Source organism: Diabrotica undecimpunctata, chromosome 7 (genome assembly GCF_040954645.1).
Source record: "Diabrotica undecimpunctata isolate CICGRU chromosome 7, icDiaUnde3, whole genome shotgun sequence".
NCBI lineage: Eukaryota > Metazoa > Arthropoda > Insecta > Coleoptera > Chrysomelidae > Diabrotica > Diabrotica undecimpunctata.
Window position 1 is genome coordinate 121,698,303 of NC_092809.1, and position 23,950 is coordinate 121,722,252.

Consider the following 23,950-nt stretch of genomic DNA (forward strand, 5'->3'; position numbering starts at 1 on the left):
AAGCTGGTGTTAACAGTGATGTGGCTGGCATGTTAGCAATGGATAAACCAGAAGAGTTCTTTTCCGCTATTGTTACTGACTCAATATTTGAAATGATAGCAAATTAGACAAACCTATACGCAACGAAAACACTGATCAACACCGACACTTCTTCTTCTTCTAGGCTACACAACTGTAATCCCACAGATACTGTTGAAATAAAAAAGCTTTTTGGTTTGATAGCTTGGCTAGTACTTGTAAAATTACCAACGTTGTCAGACTACTCGACTCAAGATCCCTTGTTTAAAATGGTTATACATATAATTTACAAATATACGCTGATAAAACCTTAGAACAAGATAAAACTACCCCTTTAGGCGTTGTTATTAAGTTATGCACACCAATATAAGAGCGAATAGAACTGTTTGTACGGATAATTGGTATACCAGTATTGAGTTAGCAAACAAACTGCTAGACAGAAATACACATCTTATAGGAACAATCAGACGAAACAGAAAATTAATGCCAAAAGAAGTAGCTAACAAAAAACTAAAAGTAGGTGAAGTAGCAGCTATGGAGAATAGCAGAGGGATAACTTGCCATTCGATTGAAACTGAAAATGTACAAACAAAACAAGGAACTTCTGTAGTAAAACCAAAATTGGTTTTAGCTTACAAATCAGGCAAAGCTGGAGTTGATTTATCAGATGTTATGACAGCATATTCCAGTCCACTACGTAAAATTGTTAAGTGGTACAGAAAAATAGCAATAGAGCTATTACTAAATACTTCAGTAGTGAATGCATACATTTTTGTATGTGCAGGTTACTGGTAACAAAATAGGTGTGGTTGAATTTCGCAAAGAAATTTTAAAGTTTCTCTGTTCAGCAGTTCAGCAAATCCCATCACTATGGTCACTCCGAAAAGAAAATGTCACGAGTTAAGTGAGGCCCAGAGACATTAGCATAAAATAAGAAGATACTGCAAATCATGTTAAGAAAGAAAATATGAAAAATGAAGGTCGTATAGTAGCAAAGAATAAAACTAGAAAAGTTAGTACACAGTGTAAAGAGTGTGAAGGAACACCATTCTTGTGTTTACAATGTTTTAATAAGTTACATACTGTTACACAGATACATGAAAAATAAAATGCAATGTTTTTGTAAACATATTTCAAAATAAAAATAAATTTTATTTAGTTGGTTATGCCGGCAGACTGGTAAGCAGCATTATAAATAGGATTGTAGTGCCGGTCCCATCAGACCGACGTGGCGTGATGAAACATTGTGGTGCCGGTCCCATGGACCCGGCACGGCAGTTAACTTGTTAAAAAAATAATAAGATCAAGAATATTCAAAGAGAAATACATATTTATTTGTTGTTGTATACTAATACATAACGTGAGTATTATACGTATAGTTTTTGCAGTATAATGCCATATATTATTTCCTTCGAGAATAATGACTAATTTCTTTGGGGATTACTGGTTCTTATTCCCTATTGCACTCTATTAACAAACTCAAAAGTGTCAGAGACAAAGGCGTAGAATTTGATATGTGTCGATTTGTTATATTTAGATTATAATCGAGATGGAATAAAATGAAGAGTTTTTTACTTTTACACCTGAATATGCTGCTGAAAATACCACCGTTTTTAGACTACAAAGTCAATTAATTACCGGAAATCTGAATTATCTTTATGGTAGTTTTTGGTATTTTCCGGCACAGTATATGATCAGATTATCTGCATGCGTAGTACATTTTCCAGGTTTAAGCATATTCTTGCAAATGTCGTTAAAGGCTAGTGTAAAGAGGGTGGAGTTTAAAACAGACCCTTGAGGTATGCAGTTATCTTAAACATAGGTTGTGAAAGCTGTTCCATTGGTGAGTATTGTTAAATGATGAATGTTAAGAAGCTGTTCAATAAAAGAAAATATATTTCCCTTAATGTGGTACTTTCTTAACCTATTTAATATCTTGGTCGTTAATAGGCTATCGAAAGAGCTTTGTCTGTCTAATGATGTTGCTATTAAATCATATTTTTTTCTGGAAAGTGGTGGTGATTTTTATGTTTAGCACTACTAAGTTATCAACGATGCTGCAAAATGGTCTGAATCCAGATTAAGCTAAACCCATATTCTTATGTTTTTTCAGCTACCATAGGACCCTTTTTTATGAGTTTTTCCATAAGTTTACACGTTGTACGTATTACTGAAATAAAGCAATAAGAGTTCAGATTACTCGTTGGCTTGCTTTGTTATTTCTTTAGTATGTCAACAGATTTCCTTCATAATGCTAGAAGCTTTTTGTTGGACCATATTATGTTGAAGCGTTTCAGTAGTTTTCTTAGGGGGAAACAAAAAAATCTAGATTCGGATGTTCTTCTCAGAGTGCCCTCTTCATTTCTAAAGGTCGAGAGCCCTCTTCATTTCTGAATATGAGTAACTAACATTATAATTAATAAAATTTTAATAAAATCCTTTATAAAATGTATATAAAATTTTATATACCTTTTTATAAAGGATTTTTTAAAAAATTTTTAATATATGGTATACAGCCAACTACAGGAACTTAGTTTCCTTGTGAACATTATAATTCTTAAGAGACTAGGTCGATGATAAAGGATTACATTTTTTAAGGCAACGTACAATTTGTCAACTCGAAAAAGGAAACGTTACGCCCAGAGATGTAACAACTAACTGTTGACATAAATAAAAGGTAATAAAAAGAAGATTATCAGATTCTGCAGCTGGATTTTTGCTTGTTGGTGAGATATTTTTTAAAAGTTCTTCCAGTAAGAAATGAATATATAAGATATAAGATTTAAATTGGGATAATTCATAGGCAGATTGAATAGGAAGGATTATGTGTTTAGTTATGTTATTTTTTTTAAACCTATATCGAAGGTTTTTCACAGTAATATTAACTCTTTTCTGATTATCTATTATTATTAAACTATTTTGATAAAACTTGGTGAGAATTGTAGTGTACGTGTTGTTTCCCAGAATTTGGCTAATTTTTTTTTTCAAACTTAAGGATGATTTTTCCGTAGTTGAAATATTATGAGTTATAGGAGAGACTTAATTTCTCCATGAGTATTTCTTACTTTATTTTACTTACGATCTGGTTTTGACTCATAAATTCTTGAAATTTGTGTGGATTAATTTTTTGGCTATACTGTTTCCATATCGGAAACAAAATTGTCACTGAGAAGGAAACCTGATTAATTTGGTGATACATGTCAGATCTAAGTCAGTACTTACCCAGTCAGTAAAATAAAATGATATAAAGATTGGATCAATAATCCAAACCAAGTTGCATGTTTGTAAGCTTTTTTTCTCACATAGCTTTCGCTGTTAACTTCCCTCACAAAAACAATAAATTTTAAACTGGCATTCTCAGCAAGCTTCCTTATGATGTTAAGCAAATTAAAATGTTTTATGTTTCCAACAAATACCTACTCTTACCCGAAATGCATAAGACGAATACGACGTATCCGGTGGTGTCGTTGGGAACCGTCGCATCGCATGGCTAACCACAGCAGCCATTAACGTACTTGGAATGCGGCATTACTGAAAGAAAAAAAAATATATTAATGAACCTGGTAATTAGAAGTAAATATATCAAATATATAATCTCCTGTATATCAAATACCAGTTGCCCGGACAAGATTTGATGTACGAAAGAAGAAAATGTATAAAACATAGAGATTGTTTAGAAATACATACAAATACAGGTTGTAATTTTAAAGCGATTTGACATAATATGCATATATAATTGCCTTATCCAAAAATATCTCAAAAATGAGCTGCAGCACTGTAAGTCTTAGAACAAAAAGAAAAATCAAACGATTTCTACCTGGCGAAACCGATCGTTTGATTTCTCTTTTTGTTTTTAGATGGCGTAGTAACGTCCGTATATAGTTATTTTGATAACTTTTTTCTAGGACGAGAAAGATTTTTGTTTTGGTTCAGAGCAGTGGCTATACCATTCTAAGGAGACCTAAAGAGGTCGAAATACGTATAAGCGGCTTATCGCTGTCCTGTATCGAAACAAAAATCTAATACCGTCATTATGTTTTAAAGTCTTAGAGTACAAAACGTTCAGTCGATCTTTAGAAAAAGAAAATAATTTCATCTTTAAAATGAGACTAATTACGTTTCTGAATAATTATTTTAACACATTAGCTGTGAATTTGAAAGAAAATTCCTACGTTTTACCTAATCGTTTTACACAACAACATTTTATGTATAATAATTTAAGAGTAACTCTAAATGTTGATAAGTTGAAAATAACAGTAACTTTGCAAAACGATTTTTGGTCATAAAAATTATTTTTGAAGGGAATACTTCTTATCGCTCGGTATGCCTGTATGCTTTTTCAAAGGGCAAAACAGGCGCTACTGGATTCCTAATTAATAAGAAATTGAAATAAAAAGTAGTAGAAATAACTAGTATCTCGTTACAATAATCAAAGAGATACAATATACAAATTATACAAATATACCCCCCAACGATTACTCACACTGAGGCAGAAATATTTACTCTACAGTAATATAACTGAAGCATTAAATATCCATAAATGTCACTTCAAGTATTTAATTGGTGACTTTGATGCCATAGGGAAATAGAAACGGCAACAAATATATCATGGAAAAGTATGGAGTTGGTGAGAGAAAAAAAAAGTAAAGAAAGACTGGTTCAGTTTACACATTACCAAAACATGCGTACTGCAAATACATTTAAAATAATCGAACTAAAAATGGACTTGTGTTGCACCAAACGAAACAGCTAAGGATGAAATTAACTTCATTCTAACCAACAATATTGTTACAATACAAGATGTCAGTGTAAAAAATAAATCTCTAACAGGCAGCGACCATAGACTAATCAGAGAAAAAATTTGTTTTAGATCTAACACTAGAAAGAATAAAATTAATCGCAAAACCAAGAGTAAACGGTATAAATAGTAACATTCTAAACGAAAACCCAGATCATTACCAAAGGACAATTTATAAAAGATTACATGACCAAATCGACAGCTCTTAATTAATGGAAATTATAATTGATAGTGCCAAAGAAATCGGAGGCCCGTAACAACAAAATGAACATAGTATACTATCTAATAAAATCAAAATAATACTTAAACAAAGAAGAGAAATGAAAATAAGTAGCATAGCAACATAGAGAGAATACAATACACAGAACTCTGTAAGACAATAAGGAAAAGTATTAAACCAGCCATGAGAAAATACTATGAAAGACTGGTAGAAAATGCAATCGAAAACAGAAAAAGAAAACAAGAGAGGCACTAATTATTGGGAAGGAGCAAATCTTTGTTCTAATAAACAAAAACACCAGAATTACAGACAGAAATAAAATAATACAACTCGTGACTAAATTTTACAGCGAACTATGCAAAGCCCTTGAAACGCTTAAAGAAGTGATTAGTATCTAAGAGGATGTACCAGAAGTCCTTACGGAAGAAGTAGATTCGACAATTACAAAAATAAAAAGCGGTAAAGCAGTTGGAATAGAAGGCATAACTGTGGAACTTTGTAACTACGCTGGCAGAAACCTGGAAAATCTTAGCAAGTATATTAAGAAATGAAGATCAGGATGCATACCAGACCACTGGAATATAGCAAACATAATTCTCGTTTACAAGAAAGGTTAAGATTATATTAAAAACTACAAACCTATAAGTCTAGTACCAATTATATACAAGATATTCACAAATATTATCAATAACAGATTACCAAATGCATTAGATGCTGCACAGCTAAGAGACTAAGCTGGCTTCAGAAGTGGATTCAGCACCCTGGATCATGTCCATACATTCGAGAACTAATGAGCAGAGCTAAAGACTATGAAATACCGTTAGTATTAACCTTTATAGATTTGGAGAAGGATTTTGATTCTGTATATCTGAAGGCAGTAGTAGAAGCTTTGACCAACCAATGCATTGACAAACCGTACATAGAGAATTTAGCAAACATATACAGACAAGTAAAGCAATACGATTAGCAAAGACCCGAAAAGCGACGGGACCAGATGAAATACCGAGTGAAATAATAAAGCTCGTCGAAAGTTCAGGTAAAATATATCTCCTTCATCTGTTTAATAAAATTTATGAAACTGGCTATATACCAACGGATTGGCGGCTGTCGACTTTTGTGACGATAGTTAAAAAAGCAAATGCAAAAAGATATAGTGACTACCGAACCATCAGCTTAATGAGTCATGTTTTAAAGATATTTTTACGAATTTTGCACTCTAGGATGTACCAAAAAATAGAACAACAACTTAGTGACACACAGTTGGATTCCGCAATAACCTTGGAACAAGAGAAGCACTATTTATTATTCAGGTTATGGTACAGAGATGCAGAGATGTCGGACATCCAGTTTATATGTGCTTTATTGACTTTGAGAAGACCTTTGATCGAGTAAAACATACTGAAATAATAGCCATTCTTTAGCAGGTAGGTATTGATGATAAAGACCTACGCATTATTAAAAATCTTTACTGGCATCAACGTGCAAACATCAGGATTAGCCAGGACACTTCTGAAGAGCTTCAAATACACAGAGGAGTAAGGCAGGGCTGCATTTTGCCCCCGCTACTATTTAACATCTATTCTGAGTTCGTTTTCAATAAAGCAGTGGATAATGTTCAATGTGGTATAAAAATGAATGACGTCAATATTAATAATTTGAGATATGTGGATGACACAGTGTTAATTGCAAGCAATTACGAAGAACTTCAACATCTAATTAATAGGATTTTTACAACGTGTGATGAATATGGCCTTAAGCTAAACACCGCAAAGACAAAGGTGATGGTCATCAGTAAAACGCCAATACAACCGGAAGTGGTAACAGCTTATGGTGAACAACTGGAAAGAACTAACAGTATCACTTACCTTGGTTGTAATCTAAATGAGAACTGGGACATGAGCAAAGAAATTAGAATAAGGATCGAAAAGGCCAGAGCTGCATTCTTTAAGATGAACAAACTGTTATGTGGAAACAATATTACTTAATGTCTAAAAATTAGATTAGTGAGATATTATGTGTTCTCTACTCTTTTGTATGGTGTCGAAGGTTGGACTTTGACGGATACACTTCTCAAGAAACTGGAAGCCTTTGGAATCTGGGTGTATCGGAGAATCCTACGAATAAGTTGGGTGGATAGAGTTCGTAACGAAGTTGTTTTGCATCGGATGGGAAAAGTTACGAAAGTCGTCAAAACAGTTAAAAATCGCAAACTTGAATATTTTGGCCATGTTATGCGCCACCCAGAGAGATATAATATACTCCATTCAATAATACAAGGCAAGGTAGACAGAAGAAGAGGGCCAGGTCGAAGAAGAACGTCATGGCTTAGAAACCTGAGAGATTAGTTTAACAGATCCTCTGCATCTCTTTTCCGAGCTGCCGTCAACAAAATTACTATAGCCAATTTGATAGCCAACGCTCGATAATCGAGCTCGGCACATGAAGAAGAGAACAGACAAGTAAAAGCTAAGGTAAAAATTTCGGAAAACACTTCACAATTTCTCACTACCAGAGACATCCTACAAGGAGACGCAATATCGCCCAAGCTCTTCACTGCAACGCTAGAAAATATATTCATCAAAAGGAACTGACAGAGCAAAGGCCTCAGGACTTTGGAGTATAACTCAGATGGAGAATAACTCAGTCATCTAAGATTTGTAAACGACATTGTTGTGATTGCTAATTATTTTGCAGAACTGCAAGAAGTTATAAGCCATCTAAATGCAGCTAGCGATGAAGTTCGCATAAGAATGAATTTGACAACAAAAACCATTTCAACGAGCTAGTGGATGTCATGGACATAATAATAAATAACACTGTACTTAATGACAGTAGACGAATATATATATACCTGGGACAATTAACACATAAATATACACACATAAACTTACTTGGGCATCTTTTGGTAAAAATATAGTTATTTTCAAATCCAAGATGTCACTACATCTGAAGAAAAAAGCATTCGATCAGTGTATACTACCAATCGTGATATACGGCTGCGAAACTTGGACGTTAAGAACGGGCTAATAGCGAAACTTAAAGTTATGAAAGGTCAATGGAGCTATGCATGCTATGTATAACAATTTCCATTGTAAAGCCGAGAACAAAGGGCTAATCAGGGAGGACGACTAAGTACTAATTACCGGTATCAAATTAAGGTAATGGGCTGAAAAAAGAAAGAAATAAATCAAAAATGCAGAAAATCATGAAAAGCTTAGATAAAAAGACTAATTAAATACTCTATAAAGAAAGGGGATTGAACAAAAGAAAAATACAGCTTTTGCTGTTGAAGCGGTTTATAGAGTATGGTTCAATTATTAAGTACACGTTATTCAGTTTAGTCTTATTGGATAAAAATGTAAGTTCATCCAATTCCAATGAGAACAACAGGAAATATTGAACCTTGAGAAATGATTAAGTGCTATGCAAATATATCTGAATTATAATGTTTTAACGAAATGAAATGCAAGAGATAATTATTTATTTTTTTGTAACATCCGTTGTTTAAGGTTATGTTTATTTGTAAATATGGTTGTTATGTATATTTTAACAGGAAACATAAACATTTTTGAGGATATTATTGGATGTAAAACAACTTTAAATACGTCAATTACTCGTACTTTTAAAAACATCAATTCGTTTGGTGATATTAGCGAGAAATTCATTTCTGTAATTTCGCGGCTATAAAATTCGACACCCATAATATTAATAACCTCTTCTAGTTGAAATTAACTGAAACACATCTGCTTAACAAATTCTACTCATACAGGAACCTGGTAATGATCAAAAGATCGTTTTTAAGAAAATTCGTTCAAGGATATAACTAATATCTGAAGAAAAGGGGCAGATGCCTTACCAGAAATTTATAATATAACTCATTCGCTACAATAAAGTAAGTAAACCAATTATATGGAACAATAAGAAAAAATTGGTAAATACCATCGTATACAGGGTGTGGGATGAGTGCGAGGAAGCCAAAGTACTCATTTGTCGTATGAGATTTAACAAAAAAACAATTATTTAGGTAAAAATTGCAGCACAGATTTCACCATATTTTAAAAATATTTTCAAATATATAGTGGAACATACTTATATCTTTTTGAATTGAAAATCCTGTATATTTTTACATTTTTGGACTGGATGTTCCCATTTTTTTTAATACAAGGTGTAGCAGTGTTATACGAGGTGGTTTAAATTATAATTACGTTTTTTCAGTAATTTCGTAGCAAAAATTAACCACCTTGTTGAATTGTAGAGATTTTTTTTTCATTTAAAAAAGGAGAATTGATACAATAATGGCTCTTTTGCCTTCAGTTGGTGCTTAAAGCGACCCAGAAAGTAGTAATGATGACGAACAAGAGGTATTATCTCGTAATTTTTTAAAATAATTCACAGAAGACACAGATGATGTTGAAGAAAATATAACTTCTAAAGAAGATAAAGAAGAAGCTGTAGAAATATTATCTGTTATGTCAGTAAACGAAGACTAGCAACTAGCTTTTGTCCAGTAGTCCAAAAACAAGCAAGTTCTTTAATAAAACGGAAGGGGAAAAAGATGAGCCTTCATTTAACTGGACGACTGATGATTTTAAACATAAGGTAACAACAGAATAAAGTAATGATTTTACAAAACCCCAAAATATAAAAACACCTTTGCAATATTTTAAAACTTTTTTTAGTCCACATATTGTTAAATTAGCAGTAGTACACACTAACCTGTATTCGACACAAACATTTCCCAGATGTGTAGACATAAGTATAGATGAGAAGCACGATTTCTCAGCAATCGAAATTTTATTGGGCATTGTTGACATGCTGGCGTACACAGACAATTGGTCTCAAGAGACGCAATATGAACTTATTGCAAATGTAATGTCACTAAAGAGGTGTCAAGCAATAAGACGCAGCCTACATTTTGTCAACAATGATGAGTTAAATAATGACAGATATTTTTACCCTTTAGCGGCCACTGGTTGATTTTTTAACCACTTATTTTTTCTCCGTGTAGGATTAATTTCGTAGTTTAAAAATAAACCAAATATAGTCGAGGCGCTTGCCGGCAACGTGTTCAGGTAAAATATTAACTAGTAGTTCAGTCTGGTGCGCTTTATAGTGTATACTCCTACCTCGCTTGCTTCAAGTGGTCGAAAATCTGCCTCTGAACGTCTGCAGTTATCTATTATTTGTTGTTTTGGTGGATCGTGATTGTTGCTCCCAGTTATTATCAAAAAAAAAAAAAAATTGTTTATACGTGAAAAAAGGCAAGTATACCTAAATAAATATTTAATTATAATGTTCCGAATATTTTATTACTTTTTTATACAATTTGTTCTAGAATTCGACGAAATAGTAAAAATAACCTCACTTTATTTTATAACAGTGTTTTATACATTTGATTTTTTTTTTCTAAATTTCAAAATGATTTTTGTGTAATTATTAATGCCAAACAGTTCCTAAAGGTTGTCTGATGTCATGTTTTAATTTCCTTTATCTAGTGCTCTTGACGCTGAGAAAATTTAGTTAAATTTGTTCAGATGAATTGATGAATTTTGGTACCGTTGTGAAACATTGATGCGAATATATTTTTTCTAATAATATAAAAATAAACAAAAATTTTAAAAGGTTATTTACGCCTTACCGACATATAGCTGTCGATGAAAGCATGGTTGCTTTCAAGGGCAGAACAACACTAAAACAATATATGGCAAAAAAACCAATCAAACGGGGAATAAAAGTATGCTTGCTTGTTTCAAGACTGGATATATGCATTCATTTCAGATTTATCAAGCAAAACAAGGTACAATTCCAGAGCCTCGTTTGGGAGAGAGGGTTGTTTTACAACTAAGTGAGCCTCACTGGTATAAGGGATACTGTGTTTATTTTGACAACTATTTTTCCTCATTAGATTTATTGAAAGGTTTATTAGAGATGAACACTTTTGGTTGCGGAACTTTCAGAGTTGATAGAAAATATTATCCAAAAACAATACCGAGAACAGACAAGATGATGAAGATAGGGGATATAGATTTTGCGCAATCAGGGGGACTATCGGTAGTGAAGTGGAGATATAGAGGGAAAAATTAGTAAACGTAATAAATTCTATTCATAATCCAGGAATCATAACTAAAGTGAAAAGAACAAACAAAATAGGACATCGAGCAGAAGCCAGCGGTCCAGAGGCTATTACTGAATATAATTTATATATGGGAGGAGTCTGTATATCACTCTACATATTCAATTTCTTGGAAATCACAAAAATGTGGGTAAAACTATTCTATTATTTAGTTGATTGTTGCATTCTGAATTCTTATATTTTATATAAAGGGTCAGTTCCTGCAAAAGAAAAACCTATCTTACACTTAAAATTTCGAAAAAATTTTCGCTGATGAGCTAATTGCAAACTATAACAGTCGAAAAAGAAGCGGCCCAGCTGCGACAGCAATTAAAAAACCTGGAGGAAGAGGCGTCTCCATAGAAACTAATATTAGAAAAACAAATTTGGGAAATACTTGCCAGTAAAAGGAACATGTCGACGTTGTGCATATTGTAACACCGCAAAGAAAGCGAAAAGAAGTCAAATGGTTTGCCGTAGATGTAAAGTGGCTCTCTGTTTAGAATGCTTTGCACCGTTTCATGAAACATAAAAAAATGTTTGATATACTGACTTTTTAAGAAATAAATACTTTTGTTCATAACTTTTTGTTCTTATTTTGAAAAAATTATTATTTTCCTTGACGTGCGCTGGTCGAAAAATTGACCACCCCCTCCATCTCAAAGTTCAAACTTAAAATTTTTTTTAAACATGGCAATATACTAATTTTTGTGTATAACTCGTACATATCGTTATTTTTTGAAAACACTGAAAAAACTAGTTTTGCGCGCTGAAGGGTTAAAATAAGGCCTATTTTAGATCGTGTACAAAGACACTGTTTCAAAATTAAAGAGTCTAGATGTTCAGTGCATGGAATGATGGTCCCATACAAGGGGGAAAAGGCAGGCTCGAGAAGACAATATGTGAAGAACAAACCAAAAAATGGGGTTTCAAAATACTTGTTCGTTGTGGCGTATCAGGGATAGTATTTTATTTCTTTCCCAATGGAGTAAACGATACCTTTAGAAACCATCGTTTTACAGATGAGGAAAATATTATGAGATTTAGGGCAAAATGTGTTTTAGCACTATATTCAACAATCCAAAATAAACCTTAATCGACGGTTTATTTCGATAATTATTTTACAAGTTAAGAACTTATTACATATCTTCGAAGTAAATTTGGAATACTTTCTTTGGGGACTGTTAGGAAAGACAGACTACGGGGTTGCCCACTTGAATCTGATAAGATAATGAACACTGTTGCCATATTTTGTAACAAGTGTAATATTAGACTATGTTTAGTGCATAACAGGAATGTTTTTATGGATGTTCACAATAATAAATAAATATTTTTGATTAAATTTTGATAGTTCCTATTCATATTACTTGTCCTTCATAATATGGCAATGTATGATATGCTATACAAACCTATTTTTCGGTCCATTTGACAATATACACTCTGGTATATAATCTAAATTTTTGACATATAGATGTCATATTTTTTTTGTTGTTACAGCAGACTCCCTCTTAACCGGTCCCGCATTAAGCGGCCGTTGAATTAACCGGCCACTCCACCTTACTATTGTTTTGCGTACGAGATGATCATCAAGACGATCATAATGCTGCGCTTGAGGTGAATTCGTCTTATGCGAAAATGAGTGAGAAGCGTAAACGTGTGGTTGTGAGGATGGAAAAACGTCTCAAGTGTGCTTAAACGGATCGACAAAGGTGAATCGGTAAAGAAAATTTGTTCAAAGTTGAATGTGGATAAAAGTACAGTGATCTAAAAACTAGATGCACTAAAAAAAACGAAATTCGAGATAGTAGATGAAGCTCTTTGGTTGTGGTTCCTTCAAGAACGGCGAAGGGGCACATCTATTAGCGGCCCGATTCTAAGGGAAAAGGCTTTATGCATACACAGCAAAATTATGGACTTAGGCGAATTTATTGCAAGTGAAGGTTGGCTGACTCGCTGGAAGGCACGTCACGGAGTTAATTATGCACACGTAAGTGGAGAAAAACTGTCCTCGGACGCTTCAGGTGCAACTGGTTTTACCTCAAAGTTTGTAGAAATTATAAAAATGGAAAAATTAAAACTCGAACAAGTATATAACATGGATGAGATAGGTGTCAGTTTTAAAATGCTTCCAAAGAAAACATTATTTCATGAAAAATCGGCTTCTGGATTTAAAAAGAATAAAGAGCGCATTACAGTTGCTGTTTGTTAAAATGCAGCAGGAACACACAAAATTCCTTTTCGTTGTTTGTAAGTCCGCTAAACCGCGTGCATTTAAAAATTTACATCCATCGTCCCGCCCCGTATTCTACAGATCACAAAAATCAGCATGGATGAGCGTTGATCTATTCAAAGAATGGTTTGAACGTGAATTTGTTCCGAGAGTAACGCGCCATCTTAAGAGCGTAAATCTTCCCACTAAAGCAGTCCTACTTCTGGATAAACTCATCCTGGAAACCTAAAATGTGAGGCAGATGACATAAAAATTATCTTTCTTTCTTCTAATGTGACAAGCTTGGTGCAACCGATGGATCAAGGGATGATTGAAAGCTTGAAAAGACGATGCAGACGTAAATTACTGTCCGAAATTTTACAATGCGCAGAAAGTGAAGAATGCGCAATCTCAATCTTATTGATATCATCAATAAAATAACTTAAAGGAAGTAATTTGTATTAAGGAACTTGTTTAGTGTCAATCAATCACATGAAGAAGATAATTCTACCACCATTCTTCCAGTTCTCCAAACGTTATATTGAACAACAACCTGGGTCACCTTCAATAGACGTCGTGGTTTTTAAATAATGGAGAGATATAGCTTTTAAAAATTCACTTAATGACAAGAAACAGAATACTTACTACTGGAAATTTTAAATAAACTGACCGCAAATCTTTGTTTTAAGTAGAAAATGTAAAACAATTAGTTACTCCACACTTTGAGCACATTCTACTGCCCCCTGTAAATTTTTGACAATTCTAAAAAAATTTACATCATTTTCTACTTAACTATGTAGGCAATAGTTATGCAACTCATTCAACGCCTTAGTATCCAAGTGAACATACTTTCAGTGCAATTGTAATCAAAAAAACTGAAATTTTTATGGTGAGTCTAATAAATTGACCAGGGACTGTATATATAATATATATATATAAATATGTATATATATATATAAACATATATATATATATATATATATATATATATATATACATATTTTATATATCTTTACAATTATACAAGGTGTTTTAAAAGGATACGTTTCTTCGTTTCTTCCACCTCGTCAATATGGGTGGCCCTGTATATTTGAAAATATTTTTAGATACGTATTTACGTTTTACCCAAATTCTTTTTTTTTTGTAACTCTTGGTATCTCTTCTCTACAAATGAGTAATTGGACTTCCTCGTACTAATGCACCACCCAGTGCATTTTACAGTTTTTTTGATTTCAAATTGACTGTACTAGAAGTAATTCAAGTAAATAAATTATCTTTAGATAGTTCTTCAGATAGTCAAATAAGATTCGATTTCAAATGACTTTTTTTATGAATTTAATTACATTGCTTACAAATAACGACCACATTATTTTCTTTATTTATGACCACATTATTTTCTTTAAGAAAACTAAGAAACGAGGGGTAGCAACTCTTCGTTTGTTTTTTTATAAAAAAATGGCAAACATCATCCTGGTAGGTATAAGGTGAATTGTTTGAAGATTATTATAGACGAAACCAACTTAATATTCATAAGAAATTCAGATTAAAAAAAAGCTTTTCGCTAGTTTTTGCCAATTTTAATTGACATGGACGCACTAAAAGAAAACGAAGTATAAATCTTTTTATATTTATTTAAGATGCAGCCACATATTATCCGTCTGAACTAATGAAAGTAAAATCGTTATAGTTAAATCTCTTGACATTTAAGGGTAACGTAAAAGAACCGCTTCTGGCCAAACGATTCACTTTCGCTTGTCGATCAGGTGCAGCTTCTTCATTTAGACTTGAAAATGGCCCTCGGGCCGGAATCTCTCCAATGCGATGACACACTTACCCATAGCATGATGCTTTTCGATAAAATTATACGTTGGTATAGGTTGGAAGGTTGTTAGAAATTTGTCAGCTTTAAAATCTATGTGCAACGGATAACCAATAGGTAGATGGTATATTTGAAAAGGTGATGGTGTGTGATTAAAGATTCACTAACCTGTTATTTTAGGAGAACGTCAGTAACGAGTGGTTGCACGAAACGTTTAACAAACAATTAAGATGTGTGTATTTTTAGATGTAATTTTCTCGTCAATGTAGGTTTCAAGATTGGTATCTACAGGTAGTCACGAGATCGACTAGCAATTTAAAAAAAAAAAATAAAAATTAACATTTTTGGAATAACACGCAGGAGTTGCAATTTATAGCTATTTTATTTAGGTTTAACGAATAATTACAAAAATAATATTTAATTAAATAAAACACTTTATTAAAGAAGGACACTTCCTGATCCTCAACTTTGTAGCCACCTCAAAAATTTCTCTCCAGTCGTCCCCATCCATTGCTTTCCTCTGCCACGCAAGTATTCCCATATTTCTCATGTCTTTATCGATGTTATCAAAGAACTTTGTTCTGGGTCTTTCTCTTCTTCTCTGACCAATGGGTCTATCAAGGAGCGCTTTTCCTTATCCCCTATCCCTATATATATATATATATATATATATATATATTTCCTTATACCCTATCCACCTCAGACGTCCTATCTCAATATATTTTACGATATTTGGTTCCTTCTTCTTCTTTATCTGCCATTTCCTCTAAGAAGGTTGGCAACCATCATGGCAATTAGCACTTTCGATACAACTGCTCTAAAAAAGTCAGCAGAAGTGCAGTTAAACCAAGCTCTCAAATCGTTTAACCAGGGGATGCGTCTTCTTCCGCGACGACTTCTACCCTTGTATTATTGATTGCAGTAAGTTATAACGCTCGCCCCTCATGACATGTCCCAGATATTGCAGTTTTCTGACTTTAATTGTATTTAAAACCTCTTTATCTTTTCCCATTCTTCTTAACACCTCGTTATTCGTGACTCTATCCACCCAACTTATTCTTAATATCCTTCTGTAGGCCCATAACTCGAAGGCTTCTAATCTGTCCGAAACATCTTTCTTTAATGTCCAAGCCTCCAATCGATAAAATAATACGAAGAACACGTAGCATCTCAGAAGTCTTATCTTTGAATTGAAATGTCCCTGCTGCAGAGTACTTTTTTCAGTTTGTTAAAAGAATTTCTTGTCTGTCCTACTCTTGCCTAATAAGTTAATACTTAACCGATATTGGTTATTTACTAGTTAAATAACTACTTAATGTTATACCTGAGGATGAGCTGAATTTGTAAAGCCGAAACTGGTCAAGTAGGACTTTTATATTTACTTTTATATTTTTTCTTTTTACTCCTTAAAAATGAACTCACATTGCCAAACAAAAAAAAATTAGGTAATGTTATCAACAAGTATGTGGGTTCGCGCTTTTTGTGTCGGTAAGTGAAATAGTTGTAATAATGAAGTGAAATAGTACGAATGTTTAAGGAAAGAAAACCGGACTAATCAAACGACGACGACTGCGCGAAAAAAAGGTAAATGATTTAAGAATCGCGACATGGAACATCCAATCCCTATTCAGATCGGGAGCCCTCCAAAATCTGCTCGGTGAACTGAATAGATATGACATAGATATAACAGCTCTGCAAGAAATGAGATGGGCCGGGAGTGGCACCATTGACAAAAAAAACCACATTATATTCTATAGTTGCAACGCTAAAGACCACGCACTAGGTACTGGCTTTATTGTAAATAAAAAGGTTAAACACCTCGTAAGAGACTTTCGCGCTATAAACTCTAGAATGTATATCCTGAGACTAAGGGGAACATTTTTTGATTATAGCATCTTAAATGTGCATGCCCCTACAGGGGAAAAGAAAGACGATGCCAAAGAAAAATTCTATGGAGAACTAGAAGCTGCATACCATTCATGCCCAAAGAATGACATCAAAATTATTTATGGTGATCTCAACGCAAAAATTGGAAAATAGCAACAATACCTACCAACTATAGGTACGCACAGCCTTCATGAGGTATCCAATGACAACGGCATCAGGCTAATAAATCTAGCAACTTCTCTTAACATGGTCATTGCCAGCACATGCTTCCAACGAAAAATCATTCATAAGGGAACGTGGAGATCTTCAGATGGGGTTACAGTAAACATGATCGATCATGTTATTATTGACTCTAAACATCACTTAGACGTAACAAACGTATGCAGCAGACGAGGAACAAATGCAGACTTGGATCACTACCTAGTGGAAAGTAGAATAAGAGCCAGAATCTCAAACATTAAAAAATAAAAGGGATCCAAAATAAAAAATATGAAATAAAAAACTTAGCAGACGACAGCAAAAAGGCAAAATACAAAGAATATATAAAAGGAAGGCTAGAAAACATACAAAAGCACAAGGATATAAACAGAGAATGGGAAGCGTGTAAAAACATCATACAAGACGCGGCCAAAGAAACCCTGGGTCTACAAAAAAAGCTCAAATCAACTGAAGGACAGTGGTTCGATGAAGAGTGTCGACTACAACAACGACATAGAACACGAAAGGCAGAGGAAGATTATAGAATGCTAAGGAGGAAAGAGAAGAAAATACATCGCAGAAAGAAAAGAGAACTCATAGAAAAAGAACTTCAAGAAATGGAAGAACTAAATAAACCATCAGAAAACAGAAAATTCTACCAAAAACTTAACAAAAGTAGAAAAGAATTTAAACCAAGGACAATGATGTGCAGAGACAAAGAAGGAGATATAGTAACTCAACAGTTGAGGAGTGAAATACTACAAAGATGGACTTCTTCAAAGAAAAGTTTGAAAAAAAAACGAAGATCCACTATATGATGGAATTATACTGGATCAAACGGATACCAGAGAAACAACCCCCTTCAGTAGCTGAAATACAAGAAGCAGTTACCAGAATGAAAAACAACAAGTCACCTGGATTAGACACATTACAGCAGAATTAATAAAGGAAGGCGGAGACTCCCTATTAAATGCGATACACGAAATAACAATGAACATATTATGGAATAATAAACAACTGCCACAAGACTGGAATACCGGAGTTATTATCCCACTACATAAAAAGGGAGATCAGCTTCAATGTAAAAACTACCGAGCAATAACGCTACTAACTGTGGCATATAAAATACTGTCAAATATTGTGTATGACCAATTGAGACCATATGCAGAACAAATAGTTGGGAGATATCAATGTGGTTTCTGCAGGCAGAAGTCCACAATAGATCAGATCTTTGTCTTGAGGCAAATTTTGGAAAAGACTAGTAAATTTAATATAGACACACATCACCTTTTCATTGATTTTGAGAGTGCCTATGATAGCATCCATCGAGAATTTCTGATTCATGCACTAAAAGAGTTTAATATTCCAACTCAACTCATTGATATAGTGAAAGAAACACTTAAAGTACAAAGCAAAATTCGAATTCAAAACGCAATAACAAATACAATCCATGTGAAAACGGGCCTACGACAGGGAGATGCCCTATCCTGTATTCTATTCAACATCACATTAGAGAAAATAATTAGAGAATCAACAGTCAATACCAGAAGGACAATAATAACAAAAAGTGTACAAATATTGGCATTTGCAGATGATGTTGATATCATAGCTAGAAGCGAAACAGAGATGATAGAAGCATTTAATGCGATAGAAAGAGCGGCACAAAACACTGGCCTAAACATTAACGAAATAAAAACCAAATACATGAAGGCCAGCAAATCGATAGGCCAAAGAAACCTACAGAATCTGACAATAGGAGACTATAACATCAAAAGCGTGAAAAATTTTACATATCTAGGTTCACTAGTTACCGCAGATAACAATGTCAGTAAATAAATTAAGAGAAGAATACATATCGCTAATAAAACATAAAATGGACTAATTAAACATCTAAGATCTAATAACATCACAAGAAAAACCAAATGCAAAATATACAAGACCCTGATAAAACCGGTCCTTGTATATGGATCAGAGACATGGACACTGTCGAAAAGCGATGAAAACCTATTAGGTACGTTTGAACGAAAAATCCTTAGACACATATATAAGGGGGTGAAAGAAAATGACATATGGCGCAAAAGATATAATTTGTGAACTATACACAGCATACAATGAACCCGAGGTCATAACATCCATAAAGATCGGACGTCTGCGCTGGATGGGCTCTGTTGAACGGATGTTGGAGACTGAAACACTAAAACATATAATGAGGCAAACACCAGTAGGGAGAAGATCAAAGGGAAGACCCAAACTTAGATACATGGAACAATTGGAACAAGATCCGAGGACACTGAAGATTACCAACTGGAAAAACAAAGCAAGGAACAGAACAGAATGGCGGAAAATCCTAGAACAAGCTAGGACCCAGAAAGGGTTGTCGAGCTACTGATGATGATGATGAAGTGAAATAGTGTACAACTTACATGAAAATTATATGAACGTAAACTGTAAATTTTATTGCATTTTTATTATTTTATGATGATTAATCGAAAAAATAAATTTGAATGTTAAAAATTCACTAACGTTATGCAATAATAGAATGAAAAATAAACAATTTAGCTAGTTTTAATATTCAACCAACTAATGATCATAATTTCCATCTATAAACTGAAAGCTTTCCTTATCCAGTTACTATAATGCAATTTTAAAATATTTTACAGTTTTATCACATATATAGGAAATAAGCTGGACAAAATTATTATTATAATTTTCATTTATATGAAAGGAAAGCTCTTAATGTTTAATTTTCTTTTAAGGTAATAAATAATTTCGAATAATTTCGCTTTAAAATCCGAATAGGTATTAAGGAAAATAAGGAAATATTTAGTATAAGAAAAGAAAGTAGGAAATTGTACATTGCATAAAATATTTACTTTATAATTATCAATATTAAATGCTAAACGAAAATATAAATATTTAAAATAATTATACAAGCTTTATGTTTACGTATGTAAAATATTTCTTCGGAACAAAATGATTTGCAAAATATTTTAATTATAAATGTTTTTGTCAACATTTCAGAAATTGCCTGTTTTCTATATAACGTCTTTTTTTAAGCATTATAAATGGTACAAATTAATATTTTTATTTAATTTAATATTATGTCGCTATAGCCTCCATACTGAAGCTATTTTAATGTTGCTTACTTTTCGACAGGAAAGTTAGTTAGTTATTTCAGGATGAAATATGGTAAACTGGTCCATAGTGGGACGTTATTTTTTCAAAAGTGTATAGCACCTTGATTAAGCGTTTGTAAATTATAGTAAGAATACCTATGCATGGGTATGGATGTAAGGAAACAAACTAATAATAATTTTAAGTAATCCTTTATTTATAAAAAATTTTATTCAACAAGTTTCACTATGGACCACTCGTCCCACTATGAACCACTATATGGTCCATTGTGGGAATCATAGTGGTCCGTAGTGGGATTTTTAGTAAAAAAACTCTTTTACTCTATTTTAAATTGGAAAAAATTTACAGGGATCATAAACTGGCAAGCAGTCCTAGCAGTACTTCCACTGATGGCAGGAGGGGACAGCTTTAGTAAAATATCTTCTGCTTCTACGGTATCTACATCGGGTTTGTCGGGGAAAACAAATTTGCCGGCCACAATTCTCTTCCTGAAAGATATATTATATTCATCTCCACTTATCTTAATAACCTGACCGACATAATGTTTAACAGTTTTTTTTTGTCATGTATCTTACTATAACATAGTCATGACTTTGAATAGACAAATCTTGATTTTCTGATGTGAAGCTTTCTAAATCGCTAGAATCATTGCAGATCTCTTCACTAACATCACTGTTCGAGCTAATGTCGTCATTAAAAACTTAACGTTTTTTAGCCTTCTGCTTTTTTTCTTCTGAATAGGTTTTTTTAGCCAATCTTTCTTTATGTTGTTCCTCTATGGCATCTTTTATAGAGGTATCTGTTATTATTGCTGACTATAGCTTCTTTCTGCTTCTAATAAGGTTTTTCCTATGAGCAGCTTTGCTATGTGGCCTAATCTGCTGAGGGGTTATTATATTGGACGGGACATTAATTGGCACTGACATGTCGTGGTTCTTTTACATCCTGAACACCTTCGTTAACCTTATATTCGTTACAATTTCCATTTTCATTTTCTACGGGCCTATCAGTGACATACGATGACATAAAATCACTCTCTGAAAAAATTTGGGAATTCAGGGATGCTATGCCTGTTTTTTTAAATCCGATGAGAATGTTGACTGGAGTGAATGCTTTAGGATGGGCAGTACCAACAACATTACAAACATCATAAATGCTCATAGGTATGGCAGGATAATTTAGCATCCAGTCATCAACTCCTTGGTTATAATAGCTTTTAAATAAAAAGAAGTAGCTCACGTCGAGCGGTTGTAATTTATGACTGCAATGGGGCGGCAATGTCAATAAAATAATCCCATTATCTTTACACAGATTCAGCACACGAACATCGTAACGGCTCTCATGATTGTCAAGAATTAATAGAACTGGGAACTCTTTATTGCATCGCACATGTTTGACAAAGTGCTCTATATACTTCAAAAAATTATCTCCCGTCATCCAACCAGAGGAAAATGCTGCACCGGCTGATCCTTGAGGAGCCCCAGTAAGCATGAAAGGCTTAAATATTTTCCTCGGGGATACAAAGAATGGAGGCACAAAAGTCCCATTAGCGCATATTGCAGTGCACATTGTTATTAATGTACCTCTTTCAGCACTTGTCACGTTTCCAATTTGTTTTTGTTTAATGCTAGCAAGTACCTTCCCGGGTTTATGCACATTGGTGACACCAGTCTCATCACAATTGTATATCTGGTTCGACTGCATATTATGTTTCGTTATCACACTTCTCAAGTGTGTGAAAAATGTAGCCACATTATGCTTGTTGAAGCTGGAAGCCAAGGCTAGTTGCTTCTGGTTTTCGAATCGATAACATAGGATGTCGTTTCCTAAAATTATTCAACCATTCGACTCCAGCTCTTTTTTTCTCGTGCCAAGTTCGAGGCACCATTTTATTGTTAGTAATGGCATACTTATAAACCAAATCACGAGTATGTATTAATGTTAAGCCGTAGCACATTTCACAAGCATGAATTATGTACTCTCACAATAGCTGTTCCTCTCTACTTGTTGAAGTTTATTAATTGCAAATTGTTACAAAGTAAATATTGTTTTGAAACCATGGGTTCGTCCATATTCAAAATCATTTGTGTTGTCTTCATTAGCTTCATTAGCTAATTTGAACTTTTTCACTTTGCACTGTAGAGCTAACTTTTTTAGACCATGCTTTTTGAACTCACTCATCAATGACATTTGTTTTTTTACATCTTCTACAGCAGAATGCTGATGATTCTCTAGGTTTTTTTCGAAAACTGCTGACAGTTGGGATCTTGGATGTCTAGGCATATTTAATTCTGCAAATAATGAAAATTTTTAGCATGTTTTAGTATATTTCCGCATAGACCACATTATGTTATCATATCCCAGTATGGACCGGTTTTTTATTCCCACTATGGACCACCATATCAAAATACAAATGACCAAAAATTTTATCAAAGTAGTGGAGCTAGCTTTAAACAGAATAAGATAATATTGAGGTTATGTATGTTTTAGATATCCATACCAAATTCAAATTAAATCGGATACATTTCGGCGAATTATTCGAAAAAATCTGAACATGGAAATAAAACTTTTCAGCTGATCACTCACCTGAATTTCCAAAATATCGAAACGCATAGTACCAATTAAAAAACTAACACGAGATTCGGAGGCGGAACTTTTATGATAGCACACACACTCAAATATAGCTCTACCGCGATGATAAAATAGCCAGGAGAGTGAATTTCCCACTATGGACCGCGTCTCACTATGGACCAGTTTACCCTACGTATGCGGATATACAGAGGCTCTATACATGAAATAAAATCTTGACTGTCTTTCCTAACATTTTAAGTTAAATATTGTAGTTATATGGAATTATCTTTAATCAAATAAAAGGCAGACATCGAGCACAGTTTTTTTATTAAATCTTGCCCAAGTACTTTCGCTCCTAGAGCCTATTCAGGGGCATTTCGTCAAAATTATAGGCTATCCAACAAACATCCATCATTTTGACGAAATTCCCCTGAAGATGCTCTAGGAACGAAAGTGCTTGGGCAAAATTTAATAAAAAACTGTGCTCGATATCTGCCTTCTATTTTATTAAAGTTCATTTATCCAAGCATTTAACCATATATTACTTTATATACGATTAAACCACAATTGACTGTAATGTGAGTTATATTTTACATTTGATTTTGACGTTTTTTATTGTTTATCAATAAGAGTTTTCATCACAAAATATTGTGTCAGCCATTTCGAACAGACATTTTGTTAACAAACACATTAGGTTATGTTAGTAATATAAATAAAAAAGTTAATATAAAAAATACCAAAGAAAATCTAGTGATTAAACAAAATTCAGTGACATAATAAGTAAATCAAATTTTTAATTGATTATTATGATACCTGTATGAAAGGGAACAAAAAATCGGTATTGTTATGGAATATGTAAGAGTGATACAGCCTTTAAATCATTTAAAGACAATACATGTAATATTTTATAAATTTTCTAAAGCCTTTCTCTATTCTCTTTATAAACAATGTTATTTCTTTATTAAAGAAAAAAATACTGATTT

At 33.3% G+C, this 23,950-nt stretch overlaps 2 protein-coding genes across 6 annotated transcripts in view; both read right to left on the reverse strand.

Annotated features, from left to right (window-relative positions):
- The window catches only part of RhoGEF64C (Rho guanine nucleotide exchange factor at 64C), a 534,285-nt gene that overhangs the window by 31,971 nt on the left and 478,364 nt on the right, over positions 1-23,950 (reverse strand). For 4 of the 5 annotated variants that reach the window (XM_072538091.1, XM_072538090.1, XM_072538093.1 and 1 more), the window contains one exon: positions 3,445-3,549. In XM_072538091.1, coding sequence (XP_072394192.1) covers positions 3,445-3,525 — 81 coding nt within the window. In that variant the 5' untranslated portion in view covers positions 3,526-3,549. Of the gene's footprint in view, positions 1-3,444; positions 3,550-14,002; positions 14,080-23,950 lie in introns of those variants that run through there. The other variant, XM_072538094.1, reaches the window with a different exon arrangement.
- On the reverse strand, positions 21,306-22,100 carry LOC140446626 (uncharacterized). The gene has a single exon (XM_072539206.1). It carries the CDS (start codon positions 22,098-22,100, stop codon positions 21,306-21,308), a length of 795 nt encoding a protein of 264 aa, XP_072395307.1.